Source organism: Gossypium raimondii, chromosome 12 (assembly GCF_025698545.1).
Source record: "Gossypium raimondii isolate GPD5lz chromosome 12, ASM2569854v1, whole genome shotgun sequence".
In the NCBI taxonomy this organism is placed as follows: Eukaryota; Viridiplantae; Streptophyta; class Magnoliopsida; order Malvales; family Malvaceae; genus Gossypium; species Gossypium raimondii.
In genome coordinates, this window is record NC_068576.1 from 143,427 (window position 1) to 166,763 (window position 23,337).

The 23,337-nt window shown below is 32.1% G+C and overlaps 1 protein-coding gene across 2 annotated transcripts; it reads right to left on the reverse strand.

Annotated features, from left to right (window-relative positions):
- Positions 1–1,163: 1,163 nt before the first annotated feature.
- LOC105762574 (beta-galactosidase 10) lies at positions 1,164–23,263 on the reverse strand. 2 transcript variants are annotated; one of them, XM_012580332.2, is made up of 20 exons: positions 22,781–23,263; positions 22,293–22,388; positions 22,068–22,180; positions 21,854–21,920; positions 21,628–21,720; positions 15,809–15,952; positions 14,667–14,755; positions 13,955–14,060; positions 13,748–13,835; positions 13,551–13,669; positions 12,089–12,253; positions 10,946–11,154; positions 10,123–10,232; positions 8,484–8,593; positions 7,306–7,413; positions 6,435–6,545; positions 6,084–6,295; positions 5,162–5,486; positions 1,485–1,605; positions 1,164–1,340 (listed from the first exon to the last, which is right to left on the reverse strand). In XM_012580332.2, the coding sequence occupies exons 1-19, from the start codon at positions 22,940–22,942 to the stop codon at positions 1,495–1,497; spliced, it is 2,538 nt and encodes an 845-aa protein (XP_012435786.1). In that variant the 5' UTR covers positions 22,943–23,263; the 3' UTR covers positions 1,164–1,340; positions 1,485–1,494. The 2 variants fall into 2 exon arrangements, with proteins under 2 accessions (XP_012435786.1, XP_052480722.1); XM_052624762.1 differs by having other exon boundaries at positions 1,164–1,605; positions 22,781–23,262.
- Between the last annotated feature and the right edge of the window lie 74 nt (positions 23,264–23,337).

Sequence of the window (23,337 nt, forward strand, 5' to 3'; positions counted from 1 at the left end):
AACATGTGCTCCTGAAGAGATCCAAGACATAACGAATTATTAAAACTCCAAAAGAGATTCAGATATCTAAATATGAAAATGGTGAAAATAAAAAATCTCGATAAGTTATGTCAATACGAGATAATGTGGAATCAAAATGAAAAGTTGTCGACAACGGTTTCGCATGCAATACTATTGTTAAAATAATGAAAGAAAAGGAAGATCTTGAATCAATTTGTCAAGAAATATAAACATGAAATACATTGGCTAAAATGAAAAAACGCAATTCAGGTAAAATTAAATTCATAAAGTTTCTAGATTGATACTCTAAACATTTAACGGTATAAAGCCAGTGAGATTCAAATAGATATCTTATTATTTTGGCATTTTATACTTCACACGCATCTTATGATTGTTGCTACAATCTATATTGTGGAAGTTTATATTAAAATCTTTGAAAAATTAAAATGCTAGTAGCATACATAAATTCCCAAGAAATTGTTTCATACAGTTGTGTAAATATTTATATAAATTTATTTGAGCATGTATTAGTATAAAAGACCATGATTAAAGTTTGTTATGATTACTATTGAAACTCTTGAAGAGATAAAATATATTCTCTCAAAAATTTTCTCACTCATGACTTTCAAATGAATGATGATATAAATACTTAGTAAGGTCATTCAAGTGATCATTTGAAAAATTCATATCCATATTAGAACACGAGAATTTAAGATATCATATAATATTATCATGAGGGGAGTAAATATCGCTATACACTTTTTTCTTTAACCAAGTTTTATCCTTCTAGATTTTCCTAGTTTTGTTTTTAATATGACACATTATCTATCAAAAACATCCAAAGAGAAGTGTTATAAATATTTTATTATTAAATATATATCCTTCAAGATAAATTTGATATACATTAAGACTAATGTTTATTAGAAGTAATCTTTTATGTTATATATACTTCTTATGTCTATAAATATAAACTTTGTAAAAACATTATAAACATGATCAATAAAATTTATGATTCTCTTTTGTTCTATCAATTTCTTTATTCTTTACTCTTGCTTATCTTTATTTCATAAGATATAACAATTTATCTGAAGATTTAAATGTATCAAATCCTAAAGCTACTTTATTACACAATCTCGTAAATAAAACATGGAACTCTAGACGGATTAAATTAATATAAATTATATAAAAAACTGTGTAAAATTAAATTAATTTTGCGACATTTGCCAAATGCTTGACCAATATCGAAATATTTTAAAGCAAAAACGAATATTCCACATATTAAGAGCTAAGTCTATCCATGCTCTTGAATTTTCGCAAACACCTCAAAGGACAAAAAGTACCTGAGCAAAAGAAAAATAAAATTAGGGGCATCATGTTGAGGAAATAAAACACAGCTCGTACCCGAAAGAAAACGGAGCAAAATGCTCTTTTCTTCCGTTTTCTTCTTCAGGAAGCAGCCAAAACATTTGTGTCGGAACATATACCGCGGTAACTTTAGCTGCAGACTGCTTCAATTGCAAGTCTCTTAGTAGTACCAGGACACAAGCCCTTATCGAAGTTCTCTTCTGTTAGTTCTATGGCACACTCATTCTTACCTAGGCAGACCTGTCGTGCACAGAACATTAGGAAGGAAAAATTAGTGTTAATTAATATGCATTAATACTATACACAGATATGTGTGTTCACTGAACATGACTATAAATAATCACCTAGATTACGGGCTTATCTGCAATCACAGCTTAGTTGACTTAGTTTCTCCGACATTCTTAGTCCAACTATTTGTGTTATACAAACTCCTTGGCACCAGATTCTGCTGCCAACTTTTCTAATATTTTGCAAATTCTTGGCTACGGTTGATTCCTTGAGTAATTGTACAAAACATGCACATGACTTACGGTGCATGACTTATGGCTATGCGGAGATGCGATAACCTAAACTTTTGGGATAAGCGAAATGGCAATATGTACACAATCTATATCTATCTATACCATATTTAAGCCTCTAAATAAATTGATATCATGAATCAATTAGACACCAACTTAATTGAAAAATGACCAAAAAACATTGTTCTTTTATAAAGCAATAAAAAATATAACTATCAGATTGTATTTATCTTTGTATATTTTATATAAAATCCAAAAATCAATTTAAATCTAAAATATATACAAAGAATTTAAACCTAAAACCATAGAAGTTATAGCTTTAATTTTACTATTTCACCCAAAGTCATATTTAACTTTTATATAAATATGTCATACATATTTCTTTCTTAACATACATTGTGAGTATATCATAATCTAATATATAAATAACACTTACCGAGTCACAAGTTATGTAACTCCATTTACTTATCAAAACCTCCCCTTAAAAATCTCACTCAAATAATAGCATACATAAAAGTGAAACTATATAATGAAAATTTACATATTATATTTTTATAAAAAATCATCCACTCTTGTACTTTTCTCTCCACTGTTTAAGAAACCAACACCCTTTTCCCTTTTAAAACCTACCACAATCTTAAAAATATTAATATTTTTATTACAGCGCATGTATATAAAAACAGCGTATTTATAATTCAGATTTTATTTAAAATAATCTCTAATACATAATAAAATGTATGGTTTAAATTTAATTATAATAACATATGTGATATGTACGAAAAAAAAATAAAACAACAATTTAAATTGTAAGAAAAATTAAAATAAAATTTAATTAATAAAAATTAAAGATTGAATTAACCTAAAGCACTAACACAATCAATGACATTATCTATATATATTGAACATGATGCTGATTGAAAACAATTTTTATGTAAAAAACACCCTTGAAAATTTTATCTTTCCTTTTAAAATTACCACTATCTTAGAAAATATAATTTTCTTAAAAGATTAATCATATATTGATACTATTATTTAAGTCGCTGATCAAGTTGATGTCTTAAATTAATCAGATATCGTTAATTTGGAAAAAGACTAATTCATCTTTTCTATTAAATGATTATATATTATTTTGATGACTATTTTTTTCATACTTTTATATAAGTTGAAGGTTCAAAAGGAATCTTTAGTATTTATTGTATCATTTTATTTATTTAATTATCCTTTCTATTTAATTAGGTCGTCAATAAAGATTTTTTAGTTTGTGTTTTCCTAAAAGAGAACTCCTTTATTGTAACTAAACTAACTAGTTGTAACTTCAATTCATAGATAAAATTCAACAAAACAAAAAGGGTTCTTTTATCATTTTCATTTTTAATGATTCATTTCTCATTCTTTTGTATGATTTTTATGAATCTATAAACAAATGCTTATTAATTGACTGAATAAATGAATGAAAAATATGATTTTTAGAGATCACAATTTCAGCACCACCCCAACAATCTAACATATTTAAGTTCCAAAATATGTTCAATGAATTCATAAACAAGTTCTTACCACTACACCAATAATAATTATTAAGTAAATTTTAAAAAGTAATTTTTACATAAAATGTTTTCTGCCACCTACTAAATTTGACAGAATTGATGTCACGAGATAATCAAGCACCAACTCAATTAAAAATTTTATGGAACTGTCCTTTCATGTTTAAAATAAGTTATACTTTTGAGGTTACTTTAGTTCTTTTATTTTTATAAAAACAAGTGAAAATTACCACTAAAATAAAGCTTTATTTTAATCTAATATTTACGCTTTTAATTGTATTATGCATATCTTATTACCTTCATCAATTATATATATTAATAATATTATTGATTGAGTTAGTATTACAAGTTAACTCGATATCGCCTTAAGATTGATACAACACTATAATAAACAACCGTAGTGCATTTAATATTTTTAATCGATGTATTTATGCTTTTAAATTTCATTTTACTAACAATTAAATCTTTTTTTTCATTTTAATAATGTACATATTGAATATGTATATTCAAAATACGTAATTTTCACGTACATACACTTGTTATACATATACTTGTATTGATTATATTGTTATTGATTGAGTTAGTGTCACAAGTTAACTCAACATCAACTAAAGAATAATAACAACATTAAGATAAACAATAATATTGCATTTAGTATTCCTAATCTGATTTGTTTACATACTTAAATTTTTTTACTCACAATTTAATCTATTTTTTATTTATAATATCGTACATCCTTCACGTGATATTACTAATTAATTTCAAACCATATATTTTATTATTTATTATTTATTACATATTAGTGTCACAAGTTAACTCAACATCAACTAAAGAATAATAACAACATTAAGATAAACAATAATATTGCATTTAGTATTCCTAATCTGATTTGTTTACATACTTAAATTTTTTTACTCACAATTTAATCTATTTTTTATTTATAATATCGTACATCCTTCACGTGATATTACTAATTAATTTCAAACCATATATTTTATTATTTATTATTTATTACATATTATTTTAAACACTTCTTGGTGTTTTAAGCACATAGTTTTCATATGCATTTGCATAAAAGGGACTAATTTATCTTTTTGTTAAATGATTACTATTGTTATTTTAACGGTGCAAAGTTAACATATCTAAATTTTGAGGACATCTTCAATGGATTTATAAACATTTTTTTATCACTGCACCAGTAATAATCATTAAGTAACTTTTAAAAGATATTTTCTTACTTGCATCGTGTATCTATGCTATTATTTAAATATCTGATAATGTCACTATCAATCGAGCACTTACTCAATTAAAATTTCCAAAATGATCATTCATATTTAAAATAAATTATATTATTTGAGATTACTTTAATCTTTTTCATTTTTATAAAACCAATAAAAGTTACATATAGTGAAATTTAAACCCATTCCATTTGGGTCAATAAACAATTAACTTTAACAATAAAACAAAGTTTTATTTTGACCTAATATTTATATTTTAATTGTATTATGCATACTTTATTATTGTAATGTATTTAATTTTCTTAATATGATGTATTTATGTGTTTAAATTTTGTTTTACTCACACTTTAATTTATTTCTTTTATTTTAATACCGTACATATTATATACATTATTATATTTTAAATAGGTTGTTTGCTCACACGTACTGGGTGAAAGGTAGACTAGTATTATCTATGGTTCTTCACCCACTTATACAGCTGAAGTTGGAGTAACCTTACCTTTTCGACTGCCAATGTTGAGTTAGGATCATGGCACTTCCCCATGCTGTAAGACCCACACTTTCCTGTAGGATTTCCGAAGCTAGCAAATTTCACATTAGAAATCAAAGTATTTTTTGGGCACTTCAGATGGGCAGCCGATTTTCCACTTCCACCTTTACGTACTGGCGCCTGGTCTACCATAGGAAAGTCCTCAGCAATGAGAGAACATAGGCCCGATATTTTGCGTTTCGAGAAAGTAATTTTTGTTGGATCTCCACCTTTCTCCTCAAAGATAACCAAAATGTTTCCAGATGGCTTGAACCAAGAACGGGGAACATGGTACCTGGTTAATGGCAAAAACACATTTTTAATCACTCCTCCAAGAAACCTTTTCTATTCCTTTTTTTTGGATGAAGTCTGGAGAATAAAAAGGAAGCCTTTTAAGGGAAGTAACATATTCAAAGTAGAATATGGTGATAAATGTATGCAAGGGACAAAGAGTGATGACGTATCTTAAAATTTCACAATTTTAGTCTAGCTTTAAGTCAATAAAATAGAAAAACGATAACTTGGTGACTTCAAGTTCACCGATTATTGATAAACTAAAATGGAAAACACAAACACATGTAAATTGCCTTGAATAACTAATGTATTACCCATAAATAGACCAAAAAATAATACAACATGATCTATTAACATGGTTGATCGATAATTGAAATTTCTTAACCTCGGATACCTGAAAGATTTGGCAAATATTCCTACGTTTGTCAATATAACCCTTATGGTATATCAACCCCAGCCATGCTTTTGTGAGTTTTTTCTCAATAAAAAATTCTATGGTCAAGGAAATTATATTACTAATACCCATTTATTTAATGCATTTAGTGTGAAGTCTGAGTTCAGAAGAAGAGTAGTTTTAATCATCTCAGACTGGGCTTACCATCTTTGTGTTGGTTCTCCACAACCAGTAAGGCATTTGTCTGGGAAGAATTTTCCTCTGTAATCACACTCCTCTACACACTTTTCATGTTCAGAACTTTTTATTGGCCAGTATCTTCCAATCTCTTCTCCATTTAACCATGCTAGACCTTTTCCCATATGAATCATATCCAGACCAACTGGTTCATTCCCTGATGGAGAATCCACAACAACCTGTCAAAGCTTAAATACTTCAGTTCTTTCCTTTCTTTTTCTTTCAATATTGAACAAAGGTAGATTAAGCAATTAAGTATTTAGCTGCAAAAAATATTTATCCAAAATTAAATTTGACCTGGAAATAAGAGCCTTTTACCTTGTACCATGTCAAAGGCTGATTTTTTGGTGGTTCTGAGGTTGACACCCAATTTATGCTATTCAAACCGTCTGGTTTGTATATACTCAAGTGTTCTCCTTGCAATCCAATCTGCATAGAGCATAACAAGGATAGAAAAAGGCTTTCAGAGTTTTAAAGGCTGTAACTAATAAGATATTCTAGCCCTTCCAAGGCTTAGGAAGATAAGAGATGCTTCCTTTCGGAAACAAATTCTTTGAACCTATGGCCACATCAACCTTAGCCTAAGAATAAATCAAGGATTACAGGGCCCAAATCTAGCTAAAATTAGATTTATTAATATGTGATATTTAGCTAGCTGGACAGCCCATCTTGCTCAAATTAGATTACTAGCATTAAGCACTATAATTGTACAGCTACTTTGCCATAGCATAAAAAAATCTAGGTTTTAAAGTGATAATGCGACAATTTTATCTTATTTTTAAACATTATACGGTAAAATATGATAAACAGAACTCTAGATCTGTTCTGTTTGATATTTTCAGCAATTTCCAGCTTCTAGACTCTGCTGTGTTGTCTCTTTCTTAGCACAAGATTAGCAGAATCTAAAATTGTAGAACTGACTATAATCCACTGTTGAATTATTCAAGACTAAATTTGAAAATACCACTGATGGAGAACATGCTAGCAAGTTTTGGAAGAAAATCTATTCGAAGCCTAAATGGTCAAAACTTTCAAGGGTCTAACCGACTATCATCCCAACAAATTTCAATCCAATATACAGCTTTGCAAATTAAAAAAATAATAATAATACAGTTCTGCACTTTCAAAGACTGACAATCAAATAAAATATGAGATATTATTCTCGCCCAAACTCAATAAAGCCAAATACCTTGTAGGTCCATCTAGACATAGATAAATCCATTGTTCCATTGTTGAGCCCCTCGATCTTGACACTTGTTAGTCCTGCTCCTACCCATTCATATAACCCTCCTGCATTCTAAAACCAGGAATAGTCTGACTTTCAAAAGCATATCATGACTGAAAAAAAATACAAAGTCCCAAGGCAAATTGTACAAAGCTATACAACTAGTAAAATTATAGAAGGGACGAGAATTATCAATTCTAACTTGCTTGTGAACATGATTACACATATAAAAAATATAGCAATTTAAAAGCCCAAGATCAGATGTGGGATGGGGACAGATAAGGAGAATCAAGATATTTCACTATTAGCCACTAATGATCCATTCTATATCCAGTTTAGGATCCACATATAGTCACCAGAATAGGACCCAAATCAGACTCAACATGGTTGACAAGTCAGCCGAAACTTGAAGAATTCAGATAGAAGAAAAAGTTCAAGAAAACATCCTACAGTGCTTATGGACTCTATAGATAATTTCATACTTCACTCATGCTTATAAGCAAGAAATAAAATGACAAATCTCAAAAAAAAGGTTTTGTGTCTATCAACTGGTCCGAATAAAACAGATTCATATTGAAGATAAGCTGTTTAAAACATCAGAGGATCACCCGTATGCATAGGCAGAGGAGTCAGAATCAGCTCGAGAGAATATAGAAAATCACCTAAGGTTCCTAGTACCCTATTTTTGGGTAGTTATGAGGAAGCCCAAGGAAGGAGGGGGCCTCATCTCTCCTAAAGAGAGGTAAGAACTGCACGGCCAAGCTTTTGCTTGTTAAAACCCCTATAAACTTGGTCCAAGGGAAATTCACTCATTAAAGCGGCAAGAAAGATATGTGGAAAAAAGTTCAAAAATGTCTTCTTAAATTACACAACAATTAGATTTGATGCAGATTAGCCTATTAAAGTTTCAGTACTGCGTGTTTCAAATTAGTTGAAGAGAAGGAAGAACCATGGATAACTAGAATATCTAGTAAAATTTTAACAACCAATCAACATGATGCTAAAATTTGAAAGAAGAGGGCAGCAAGGAAACAAAGCCTATCATGTAAGTGAAAACCAGCATTGCTGCCATGGAACTCTAAACAAATATTGGAATACTTAAACAAACATGCAAGCAAGAATGTGTTTTACGAATAACTAACCTGTAGGCCCACTGTCATGCTTAACAGTGCAATTTCATTCTTTCCCGCCTTGAGAGAAATTGGACTCTCAAATTTGAAGGGAGAATGTGAGCCATTTCCAGAAGCACTACCTGTAAAATGCCGGAATTTTTTTAAATTTTATTACAATTATCTCCACGTGATAGACCCATAGCAAACTTGAGGAAATACAATGCTGTTCAATTTATAACTTGCAAAATAAATCAATCAACAATATCCATTAACTAAAAGGCAAGGAGAATCTTTGTTGGTGCACGGGTATATACGCATGCATTAATAGGAACCACTTTAAACATTAGGTTATAGTGGAAATTATGATGGGAAAATATTACTTATATGCCATCTGCAGCCATTTGCTCAGTCTTTAATGATCAGTTAGGTTTTAAAGAAACATGCTTTCAACAATCAACAACCATGAAAGAAATGACAAAGTCAATTAGAAGCAAAGCACATCATATTGATTGTGAAATTTCCATGTGGAATCTGGAGCCCTGAATAATGCTGCAGAGCCATCATCTCCAATGGGAAACCCTTGCAACTTGGGGTTGACAACTTGAATGTCTCAAGTTCAAACCTTGGAGATAGGACAGAATCACCTCCCAATATATAGCAGCTATAGCTCAAGTCCAGTGGAACACCATATACAGCAAAGAAACAATTATTAATGACCACCACCACCATAAATAGTTTCATTGTTGAAATGGTTAAAAGTCAGTTTTGGAATCCTAAACCCTAGTGTTGTAAAATAGTAAAAAGTTTTTCCTAGAGGCTATGACAGTGAAATTATCCTAAAAATAGAAAACCAAAGCTGGAAAACCACATGACATATGAAGCTACTTATGGCAATTGAAGTTTCCAGCATGCTGATCTGGGTTGTTTGTTATTAGTCCCTAAAAGAAAACTAAGCCAGAGAAGAGAAATGAAACTTACACCCAATTTAAGATGTTTCCTATCATGTTATTATCACAAAGAAATATTAAAGTCATGAGATTCATGGCACTCAAGTATAAATCTATATCAATAATGGAGCCTGCAGTCAAGGAAGATCCAAACTATAGACCATAGAGGCAAAGGAACTTCTGCTAAGGTGACAACAATAGAAAAACATGAAAAACAAATTCAAGGCATGTAGTATGATTCCCCAAAACTCACATTGAGAATTTATTAGAATCCACTATCATATATATGTAGAGATTTGTATCTAAACTTGTAGGCAACTTCTGTAGACAAAAATAGTGAGACCCAAAGCGCACAATACACAAAAATCATCTCACAAGTATCAAGTCTCCATAAATATACCACAGGGGATCCTCAGAAATTCCAAATGTGGGATTTGGGGTGTGGTAACAACTAGGTCCTAGAAATGTTCATTCTACTTTCCTTCAGCATCAAGCATGAATTCTGACTCCAAAAGTCTGACTTGTTCACCGAACAATGAGAAGTGAATAATAAAACTTAATTTAAATTAAATTGTCTATCCAGACCAGAAAATGGAGAAGTGCAAAATTTGAGAGTAAGGGTGATAGCACACAAGATGAAAATTGCATATTGACATGCCTATCAATAATTTTATTATAAGATAGTATTTCAAGAAAGGACATTTAGGAACACCAGTAATAACCTTGGCGTTCTTGATTCACAAAAGCATGAAGAGCATGCCCCTTTGACTCAATAAGGAGGAGTGGATGGCTTGCCTTCTTCAGAAATTCTTCATTTTCACCAACAATTATACTGCAATTCAAGGATACTCATACTATGAGCTGGTAAGGCTATATTACAATATCATAGAACCAAGACTTACTAAAGGCATATGCACACCCCAAAACCAAGTTGAATTTGGATCAAGTTAGCATACCAGAAGAGCTCTATATCTCAGATTCTATAGTATAGATAAGAAACTTTGCTTCTCAAATGAAAGAAGGTTTTAAAGTTATGAAATACATACCACAGCAAGAAGATTTTAATTGGGAAAAGAATTATAAAATTAGCATAACACTGATTTCTCATATGGTTCATTTTTTTATGTTAACTATAAGCTTAGAAAGGCCAGAGCTCCAAATACATGCAATTCAGTTTTACGAATCCTTGTTAAGCATATAGCACCCATAATTAATACTATAAGACACTGTACCACAACTATATCAGCATGATTCCTTCTTCAAGCGGGGGAGGCAGTATCGGGCACCTATAAGTTATAACCTCCATAGCTAGTAGAAACATTGAACCACTATCAAGCGATGATAATCAGGTGATGGGAGATAAAATGAGTAAATTCACAAATCTATAAGCACCAAAGATCCATATCATTAAGCCAATGATGGTGGAACAACATGACATGCTTCTACTTTAAGGCATGCCCCTTCATGCCTATTTATCATTTAGTCATCCAAATCCTATTGAACTCCGAAAGACAAGTTTAGCCAGTTCCACAGAGAAATACAAACCTGGTTGTATACCAGAGGTAGTCAGTAGTATCTTTCGTGGTATTTATATGATCCACAAAATCATTTTTAGCAAAGTCAGCTACTCCCCAGATTCCAGCATTCTCCACAAATACATCCCATTTAAGAGCTTTCAAGCGTTTACTTGGGGACGTGACTGATGGCGTCAACTCCTCGGGCATCATTTCAACTAGAGATGCCTGTGAACCTATCTGTTGACATATAGCAATCAGAGGCTGAGCTTTTTTGGAGCAAGAGGGGCCCTTGCCCCCTCCCACCTCCCCCACACCCAAAATTTTGACAATTCTTCACATATATATGAATATATATACATATAAATTCATACTGGTCCCTTCAAAATAAATTTATACATTATAGATTAAAAAAAAAGTAAAATTAAATTGTTTTTTTTTTATTATTTTACTTGCCAATTTTTGTTTTTAAACTCTTCAAATTAATCAATTTGTCATTCAAGTCACTGTCATATGTTTTGTGAACTTAGAACTGATTTTTCTAAATATTAGCCTTTTCTACAAAACTACAAGACATCTACTAAGAGTATTGAAAGGTTGTATTTTTTATATCTTTGCCGTCTCGTGCTTGTCTTCTTCAATTTTCAACTCCAAATCCATAACTAGAACATATATATATACATACTAGTTTTACAAAGTTTCCCATCTTTTATGCATGTGAGAATTCCTTATCTTTGCTAAGTTTTGAATATTGAACAAGAACCCTTTTACTTTCTATGGCTAAAATATATATTAGCTTGTTTAAAAATTAAATTCATTACATCCCAAGTCAGGAAACTCAAAAAAAAAAAATTGTTTATTCTAGGAAATGAGATTAAGAGAGCAAAATGGTATATATTATAGGTATATATGTGTGCATGAAAATAACAGCAAAGTAGATATGTTTGCAATGAATTCAGTCAAAATTATAACAAGAACATGTTCTATGAGATCGCAACTTTTTTCTTAAGCAATTTAATCTTGTAATTGCCCCCCCACCCCTCACAAAGAAAAAAGAAATATATATATATGTGTATATATAAATGTCAAGATCTGCCACTATAGGCAATGGATGAATGTTCAGACATTGATGTGTATAAATAATTTTTTTGAAAAAAAAAAGAAAAAAATTTACCTTCGCCGTGTTAAACACAACATTCTTACAGTCGGGCAGAATGCTGACTGACCATGAAGGCAGGTGATATGACACATTCCGGAACACTACATTCTTGTCAGTTTTATCATCCAGGTTAGCAAGAAAGGCAGCACATACTTCTGAACCATCATCATAAACATCAGCCTGCAGTGAAGTGGTTGTTCAGATAACAAAAGTCAATCAAAAGAATAGAATAATTGAGTCATTAACACACACAGTAAGTTTTATATAAATGCGATAATGCCACATTTTAGAATAACATGGAAACAAGACAACAAAAACCAAAGGAGAAAACAACTAACTCAAATATGTTAACTAAACGGGATTAATGACATAAAACATTCTAGCATCTTGCTACCTATCACAATATAATCAAAATTTCTACTCTTGTCCCGAAAATGACTTAAATATGTGCTGTTCTTATCAAGCAGCTACCTAATGTCCTGAGTATTTGTCTAATTAAGAGTGCAGGTTACAGGATTTACATTTTGGTGAAAAAGTACTTTTTGACCTAACTAAACAAATTCTCGTATCAGAGATTCTAAATTGAGAATCTACTTAATGTCCAGATAAATTTGGCTGATTAAAAATGTACGTTACAGGATTGATATTTTGGTGAAATAGTACTTTTTGACCTAGCTGTTAGCATCAAAAGATTTTGTGAAAACAAATTGTTGTTTCAAATTCTAAATTGACTGTCTCATATTATGTTTTGTGTCTTCAAGGTTTCAGTTTCGCTGAAAAACCTTTTTTTCCCCAGTGCCTCCGAGCGAAGGCTACATTTTAACAAAAACATCAAAAGCAACAATCACAGAAGGGATGTTTAAGATTCTTATAAAAGGGGGTTTTCTTGAACTCAAAACAATATTTTTACTGTCATGAAGGGAAGTTCTTTATGAATAACGTAAGGTAGCAACTGCGACCGAACCTCTTTAGAAAAGTGAAAAGACAGAAGTAAAGGGGAACTTTAAAGTTGGTGATCTGCCCCCATATGAAGAGGTGAGCACCCAAGAGGTGGAGTAGTACTAAGGAAGAGCAACAATGATAGGAGATTAGGAGAGAAATACTGTTATCTGAAACTAACTGGTAATCAAAACAATTTAGAAATCAGGTAATTGCTATACTAGGAAAATTGACTAAAATGTTGCAAATGTTTAAATGGTATGATTTGGAGAACTCAATAATTTTCTAATATGTACTTACGTTGTTTTTTAAGTTTAAATGAATCTAAAAAGATATTTCAAATTGGAAGATAAGTACAAGGTGACGACTGAGCTTATAACAATTTAAGGGAAAAAAGTTAACGCATAAAAGTTGTTTAACCGTAAAAGCAACAAGACTTACATGAATATGCAAATATGATTTACTAACAAAATCCCAGAGAAAGAAAAATGTCATCTCAAATGTTATGTGGAAAAAGTTGTAAAGAAGGAAAGCTTACCTCTTGGGAAGGACCTAGTGATAAAGTAGTTGGTTCACTCTTTAGCAATGCATGCTCAGATAACTTTATAGCTTTATGGAGTTCCTTTAGGTGTCCCCATTTTGGAAGCCTAGGTAACCCTAGAAGAGAACCCACCAAATATTTAAATACTCTGGCAGAGAATACACTTACTGACAGATAGCATTAAACCAGCTTACCATACTCATCAATTGGAGCTTCATAATCATAACTTGTTGTAATGAAAGGTCCACCTGATGTTCGACCAAAGTTTGTTCCACCATGATACTACACGACAGAAAAAAGAAGTAATATACTAAAGAACAAAATGACCAAGTAACACATTAACAAATAAGTTAACTACATGCGTTCAAAAAGATATCTGACACTAGGATTGACTAGCACACCATGTAGTAATTATGTACACTTCCTCCTTTCTGGAAAAATCGAGCAACAGAAAAAGCAACATCTTCTGCTGGCCTGTGAGGGTCTCTTGCCCCAAATGTTTTAAACCTGAAAAAGCAAAATACTGATTGCAACAAAACTGAACAGAAATCAGATGATCATAAAACGCATGCACACAAAGAACCATATATCCAGGTTATTAATCGAAAATACAAGGAAATAAAACCCTAAAGAAAAAAGAATTGTGAAGGAAACACCCCCCAATATAAAGTACATATTTGAATGCAAGATAGTTCCAGTCAAACAAGTAATAAGTGTGGTTATCAAAAGGTTCCCGTTGCTTAAAACTCTATGTTTCTTCAAGATTATGTTGAAAGTTTTCAAGAGCATTTAATAAAACTGTTTCATAACCTAACTGGGAAAATAATACCCTTATTCTATTCTAATAAACTACTAAAAGATAAGGAAAATAATTCCCTTATTCTAATAAACTATAAAAAATAAAATAAAATATTCTTAGAATATCTCAAATGATTTATTCTAAGATTTATCTACCTAAATAACTTTAAAATATATCCCAAAATATATGGGTTTCACATATTTCAACATCTGTATCATCAGAAAAAAAACAAAATTATATTTGATATGCAAGATTACCGAACACATCCAACATGAAATTAATCAACTGAAACAAACAGTAAATTAAAATATTACCATCCAGGCCAATTTTCAGTCCAAATTTTGGGCTTGTTTGGAGAATTAGGTGTGAATTGATCACAGTAAAAGGAGTTACAAGTATTAATCTGCAACATAGAAGAAACGTTATGGTTAGTCTTTATGCTAAATAGATAAGTTTTTTTATCATGTAATAAATAAAAGCAATAGCTCTGAACATTTTCTTTTATTGCAAGCAGCCATGACCCAATTTAAAATTTTAGAAAACATAAAACCTGAAGCAAGAAGCGCAAAGTTGTTATAATAGAGAATATAGTAGACACTGAATCTTAATAATCCAGAAAATCAACTCAAGACAACCATATAGCTGCTACCCTAGTAGCATGTATATAATGAATGCATATTTGATCCTATTAGTCTATGCCGACTGTTTTAAGGCAAACAGCTAACGAGTGCTTATAGGCCATAGATAAAGGTACACCTACAGATATCATGGAATCCCAAAATATGGACTACAGAGGTTGGCAGGACAAGTTTTATCTTTTTAATATCCTTGGATGTACTGTTATACATGAGTTCTTCCTTTCACTAATATTTAACTATGTAGTATGTGTAGATGCAGGGAATAAAAAATGAAAATAAGAACAGAGAAAACAAGATTTCCATATGAAAAGTAACTGAAATTGTTGGACATGAGTGGATTCTAAGAGTTATTCATGGGAGGAAATGTTAAATTTATAAATGCAAACTGTATTTGGCTTCTTAACGTAACAACATTGATCTGAAATGAACGAACCTATAATATCACAGAAAAATAAATGTCTACTGGAGAATAAGGAACAGCTTACGCCTTTTTCTTTTCAGGAACTATGAGAATTCAAGATTATGAGATACTGAAAAGTAATCGATTTTGGCATCTTACCCTAGCCCATTCAGAAGAACTATGGGACTGAAATTTATTTTAAAATATAATAGAAGAAAGAATATGGCACACATTGGACACATGCAAACAGAAGGAATCATACTTCATTTGTATTCATTTGGCAGAAAATTTAAGTTAAAGTGATAATGTGAAAGTGAAAATGGATGAACGGATCGATGGATAGAGAAAATAGGGATAAAGACTGAATCTGTCATTAGAAAGAAAAAAAGAAAAAATTAGAAGTGAAAAAAAATCTCACCACAGGGTCAGGAGCATCATCTTGTTGACACATTATCCAAGGTACTCCAATATTCTGAGAAACTGCCATTCTAGCAGCCCATGTAACATAACGCTTTGCCCCTTCTCCATAAAATTTTTCGTAATATCCATATTCATTTTCAACCTGCAGTTAAGAGGACAATGTTTAATGTACACTGACAGCAATTGCTATGAACCGGGAGCACATCAATTGATTGAAAAAATAATAAAAAGATGCTTCAAGCAAGAAGCAGAATTGAAAATGAAAAGGCAAAGAAATAAGCATAAACTAATGCAGCATTCTTCTTTCTATGGTAAGAACTATTGATATGTCAATCTTTCAATATATCAGCACTTAACTTTACATCAACCCAGGCTGCATAACTAGAAAGTTTACTGCTATCCAGTATTGTTTTCAATAATATCTCATGAATTCACTTAAACGTTTTCACACATCCATTCAAGGAAAACATACACCATGCGTGATCTAAACGAACTCAACTTCTTGAGAAAGTGGATATTCTTCTAAGAAAAATACCATTCTAAGTAAACAAGTCATAATTGATATGGTTAGATTCAAAAAACTCACAATAGTATCTTCGATTACAATTTCAAAATTGTAAAAATTGTGAAGATGCCCCTAGAGTTATTATACTTGTTCCTTTCACGTAAACTCAAGGATGGAAGATTCGTAAATAATATTTCTGTGAGATTTTACTCATGAAAAATGGAAACAGCAAAATAAACTGTTTCATTGATAACCAAATCATCCCAATGGTAAGGAAGAAGTCCTAGAATGTTTATGTCCCAAGTTCAAGTCCACTACATGTTTTAGTTCGACTTTATGTTGGTTCTGTTTTCTTTATTTATTCTTTGTTTGGTCTGTTTATTGATTTCTTCCATAAATTACTACATGATTTACATTGAGATTCGAAAGTTATTTGATCGCAATTAGAATTTGTACTTTTAAATGAAAATGTGACCTCAAAAAGAACAAAGTACAATTCAAGGATTTCAAGCTATAGCATAGCATCTCTTAGAGTCAAAGGATTAGAGGAGAGGACCCTCCATGTATAGATTTTCTATTCAAGTGGAACAAACGAAAATGAATGTTAACAAAAGTTAACAACCTCTCTATTGCTAAGTAACGAATTTCTCAAACCATTAGTCACTACGATAGCACAAATTTAATCAATTTATCACGACGTCATACCCTCAGATGTAAGCATTCTTGAAATATGTGAAACCCATATATTTTGGGATATATTTTAAAGTTATTTAGGTAGATAAATCTTAGAATAAATCATTTGAGATATTCTAAGAATATTTTATTTTATCTTATTAGAATAAGGGAATTATTTTTCTTATCTTTTAGTAGTTTATTAGAATAAGGGAATTATTTTCCCAATTAGCTTATGACTCTTTTCTTTATTTAAATTCAGTTGTTTGTTTAATAAAATATAGAACAGTTTTATTAAATGCTCTATTGAAAACTTTCATGGCATCTGAGCTAGGTTATCTCTAGTAACATCATGGTTAAAACAACATTCATTGGAGATAAGTGATCCAACAATCAAACAGACGAAGAAAGTTTTACCGTTGAAACAACTAATGAAAATTATGAAGGCCAAAGTTCTCTAGAAGGGTCGCCATTCACTAAACAACAACTAGAGTATCTACACAAGCTTTTTCAATCACCACAATTCCGGATGAATTTTTATCTTCCTAACTCATCCAATAACCCTTTTTCCTCCTTTGCCCAATTAGGTACTGATTTTTCTGTTTTTTTCAATGCCAAGCCTTGTAAAACAAACACGTGGATCGTTGATTCTGGAGCTAGTGATCACATGACTAGTAGTCATTTTCTTTTTTCAACTTACACACCTTGTGCAGGAAACAAAAAAATCAACGTAGCAGATGAGTTGTTCTCGGCAATAGCCGAGAAAGGCACTGTTAAAATTTCGCCTTCCTTGGTTTTACATGTGTCAAATCTAGCTTGTAATCTCATATCGGACAGTAAATTATCCCAGTCCTCGAATTGTCATGTTATATTTGACTCCTCTATGTGTAAATTTCAGGACATAATCTCAGGTAGGATGATTGGCAATGCTAAAGAATCTATTGGAATTTACTTTCTTGACGACGACCATCTAAGTCAACCAACAACTACTTTATGTTTAAATCCTGCTTCTAGTTTTGATAAGGTTATGATTTGGCATTATAAGCTTGGACATCCTAATTTTTACTATTTAAGATATTTGTTACCTGATCTATTTAAAAATAAAAGTCCTTCTCATATCACTGTGAATTTTGTGAATTGGCTAAAAATTATCGGTCATTCTTCCCACCTCAAAAATATAAAGCTTTCAAACCTTTTTCGTTAATTCATAGTGATGTTTGAGTACCTTCAAGAGTCTCAACTTTTTTAGGAAAACGTTGATTTGTCACATTTATTGATGATCATACTCGAATTTGTTGGGTGTTTTTATTAAAAGATAAGTCTGAAGTTAAAAATGGGTTTCAGTCTTTTTATGCTATGGCGAAAACACAATTTGGTGTGAGAATAGAAGTACTTCGGAGTGATAATGGTGGGGAATTTTTTAGTGACCAATTACGTGTTTTCTTAACCAAACATGGTATAGTCCACCAAAGCTCTTGTACAAATACACCACAACAAAATGGGGTTGCAGAAAGAAAAAACCGACATCTTTTGAAAGTAACTAGAGCCTTGATATTCACTAGTCAGGTAACACATTATCTTTGGGGTGAAGCATTGTTAACAGTTACATGTCTTACTAATAGAATGCCTAGTAAAACTCTAAACTATAGAACTTCTTTCAGTCTCTTTAAAGATAATTTTCCTAACTCTAAATTGATCACAGATTTATCCCTCACAGTTTTTGGGTGTAGTGTTTTTGTTCATCTTCACAGCCAAGGTAAACTAGATCCTAGAGCAAAAAAATGCGTCTTTTTTGGCTATGCTTCTAATAAAAAGGGTTACAAATGTTACGATCCAATTGATAGGAAGATTATTGTTACCATGGATGTCACATTTGTTGAAACACAATCTTACTTGATTCTAATCTTTAGGGAGGGAATTATAGTAAGGAAGATTCTATAATTGATCAAGAAAACACTAGAATTATACAACATAGGGATTCTACTAATGGGGAAGGTGAATTTATGATTAACACGGAAATTAATGATGTTAATGTTATTAATGAAAAGTAGTATGAAGGTGTAGAGTCTGATTATGAGAATAAAGAACAAACAAAGGAGTTAATTGTTTACTCAAGAAGAAATCGAAATCAAGAAAGTGAAGTCCACCAGATTCATCACCAAGAACTCGACCCGCAAGATCTTGTCAAAAGTCCAAGTAAAGCTTATAATCTAACCAATGAATTTTCTGATTTAGATATTCCAATTGCTAAAAGAAAATGTGTTAGAAATGTTGTCAAATATCTCATGTCTAACTTTGTGTCCTATAAAGCCTTGTCTTTGACATTCTCAACCTTTATTTCGTGTCATGATACTGTGAAAATACCCAAAAATGTGAAAGATGCTTTATAAGTTCCTGAGTGGAAGGAGGCTATTTTAGAGGAGATGCGCGCTCTTGAAAAAACAGGTACATGGGAAACAGTGGAATTACCTGTAGGGAAGAAAACTATGGGCTGTAAATGGGTGTTCACAACCAAATTCAAACCGGATAGATCTTTAGATAGATACAAAGCCCGACTGGTGGCTAAAGGGTACACTCAAACATACAGGATAGATTATTTTGAAACATTTGCTCCAGTAGCCAAATTAAATTCTGTTAGAGTTCTTTTATCAATTGTTGTTAATCTTGATTGGTCCTTACAGCAACTAGATGTCAAGAATGTTTTCCTAAATGGGAAACTTGAAGAAGAAGTTTACATGGATCCTCCTCCAGGTTTTGAAGAAAAATTTGGAACTCGAGTATGTAAGCTCAGGAAATCTTTGTATGGTGGAAAGCAGTCTCCTCGAGCTTGGTTTGAACGGTTCACTAAAGATGTTAATAAACAAGGTTACTCACAAGGGCAAGCTGATCACACAATGTTCTATCGACACTCACAAAGGGGTAGAATAGCAGTTATTATAGTTTATGTCGATGATATCATTCTTATAGGAGATGATGTGGATGAAATAAGGCGTCTAAAGGAGCATCTAGCATTGGAGTTTGAGATCAAAGACTTGGGTCCTTTGAAATACTTTCTTGAAATGGAAGTCACTCGATCAAAGAAGGGTTTGTGGTCTCTCAGAAAAAATATGTGATTGATCTTTTAAAAGAGGTTGGAATGAGTGGTTGTCGCCTAGCTGACACACCAATTGATCCAAATGTAAAATTCGGAAATAAAGAATGTCAATTAGTTGATAAAGGGTAGTACCAAAGATTAATCGGTAAGTTAATTTACTTATCACATACAAGGCCAGACATAGCTTTTGCAGTGAGCTTAGTGAGTCAATTTATGCACTCCTCAATAGAGGAACATGAAGAAGCAGTGTTTCTGATTCTGAGATACTTGAAGAGTTCACCTGGAAAGGGCTTATTCTTCAAGAAATCCGAACAAAGAGAAATTGAAGCTTATACAGATACAGATTGGGCAGGCTCAATAACAGATAAAGGATCTACATCAGGATACTGTACATTTTTTTGGAAAAACCTTGTGACTTGGCCAAGCAAAAAACAAAATGTTGTAGCAAGAAGTAGTGCAGAGGTTGAGTTTAGATCAACAGCTCAAGGAATTTGTGAAATGATGTGGTTAAAAAAAATTATGGAAGAGCTGAATAAACCAATAACTTCACCAATGAAGTTGTATTGTGATAGCAAAGCTGCCATTAGTATTGCTCACAACTCAGTCCAGCATAAAAGAACTAAACATGTTGAGATTGATAGATACTTTATCAAGGAGAAGATTGAAGAAGGCCAAGTGTGCATGTCGTTTGTTCCTTCAAAACAACAGATTGCTGACATACTCACCAAAGGGCTCTCTAAGACGAGCTTTGATTTTCTTTTAAGCAAGTTGGGCATGATTGATATATATGCACCAACTTGAGGGAGGGTGTTGAAATATGTGAAACCCATATATTTTGGGATATATTTTAAAGTTATTTAGGTATATAAATCTTATTTGGGTAGATAAATCTTAGAATAAATCAATTGAGATATTCTAAGAATATTTTATTTTATCTTGTAGTAGTTTATTAGAATAAGGGAATTATTTTCCCAATTAGGTTATGACTTTTTTCTCTATTTAAATTCAGTTGTTTAGTTAATAAAATATAGAACAGATTTATTAAATGCTCTCTTAAAAACTTTCAAGCATAATACCTATCATGCAGGGTAAATTTTAAGAGAGCATCCCACCTTAAACAAATCATCTGTAGGTGGAGAGACCTATGTCATATAATGTGCCCAGCATACCCCAAAATTGTTTGGGAGTTTTGTAACCACATAACACTCCTCATCAAATGTTGGGGCATAGACAAGATACCAAATTTAATCAAGTGTAATTTTATCATGCTTGAAAGAATTGGCTCCCTACATTTTTAATTTGTCCATGATATTTCAATGCATCCATCATCGCCAATCAAATATGCATGATCCAACAAAAAAAAATATGCATGATCCAACAAAATTGAAACTAATACATGCTAATCGTGATTAAAGATGTAACGGAAAGTAATAAAATGAAAAATAAAGGAGGGGGCTGGAGCACATGTTAATGCACAGCTCAGACCAGCAGGTTCAGAAAAGGAAAATTTCTCAAAGGCCACTTCCAAGTTTAGTATTGTACTTGCCTGGGCCAGGATGATTGGACCTCCTTGCGGTGCAAAAAGCTTCTCCTGCTTCATGAGGTTCACTATGAATGTTGTGAAATTCCGCATGTAATACTAAGCCACAAAAAACAACCAACTCAATAAGTTAGCAGTAAAGCACGAAATTAACAGTTTAACAATAAAGGTAGAGATAACTACAGGGGCCACTATTCCCCAAACTAGAACAACAACAGATCCAAATTCTCACCTTGAAGGGTTCATTATCAGTTCGAAACACAGTTCCAGGGACATAGTGCAACCAGGCAGGTACCCCCCTGTATTAAACACATTTTATTTAATCCAAGCAAGGAACGCATAGCTCCTTGATGCTTTAATATAATCAAATCAATATATGTTTAATTCAGTGACTTCAGGCATCAAGCATCATCATTTTAAAATCTAAGATAAAAATGTAAACACACCCAAAATTCCATTCAGCAGCTACAAAGGGGCCAATTCGAAGAATCATATACATCCCGGCTTGCTGAACAATCTTTACAAATTTGACTAGATCGTATCGCCCTTCAAAATTGTACTGCAAATTAACAATCAAAGGTCAAAAGCTTTGAGCTTCGTCGACAAAAAGTACGTCACATTTTGAGCAGTATTCGTCCAACAAACCAATGCAACAGATTTGGGAAACTCACTTTTCCTGGAGAAAGCTCATGTCCATTCCAAAATACGTAAGATTCAATGACATCAACCCCTCCTTCCTTTGCTGTTTGAACCAGCCCTGGCCACATCTGCCACATTACAGTTAAAGATTAAGCTTATGAAAATTCAGAATGTACATTCCAAAGAAACCATAAAAATGGATAAACAAGTAATAGGTGAATTGCTTAAACTGAGAAAGAAGCAAAATTGGATGAAGAAAGTTAATTAGGAAAATCTTCGCATCGTTGAAGAGATTGTGACACCGCATCAATTACATGACTTCCGCATTGAAATGAAGCTTTGTATTAAGTAAAGTGAATGGGAAAAAGTGTAGTAAAATGCAAATGTGCACCAGAACTAGCCAAACGAAATTAAAAACAAAAAGAACGAATCAAATCCCATTAGAAATTAGGCAAATTGGTTGTGTCATTTTAGAAAGAGTAAAGTATGTAAAATAAAAGTGAAAAAGAAACCGCCTTACCGCCGGAACGCTGCGGGGGTAATGAATGGCAGCGGAAATGAGAAGCTTGCGTTGGCCATCAATGATGAGAGAGCGGCGGTCATAGGTTACATTGCCAGCGAAACAAGAGTTAAACAACGAAGTAAAGAAACAAAACAAGAGAAAAAGGAAGAAGATCTTCATTTATTTTCGTTTTAATCTGGATATTTTTAGATTTGAGCTCGACTTTAAGTGTTTTAGGTTTTATAAGAAAGAGGAATTAAAGCTGAAGAGAAGAAAGAGTGAGAGTGACAGTGATGAATTCATGTGCATAAGCGTTGGCATTGCTGACTGCTGAGACACTCAATGTGACAGACAGGCGTGGGATGTGGGAAAGAGTAGTGGATAACAATGGACAACTGGGAAGATTTGCCGCGTTTTCTTTTCTTCTTTTTTTTATTTTTTGCCGACAAAATATCTAACAAATTGATCCTGATCGTAGGTGTTGGACGACTGTTTGGATAGCTTGCAATCTATATATCCAACATCGTCTCAAGTAGAGAAATCCAATCTGATCATACATTAGGCGAAGATCCAGT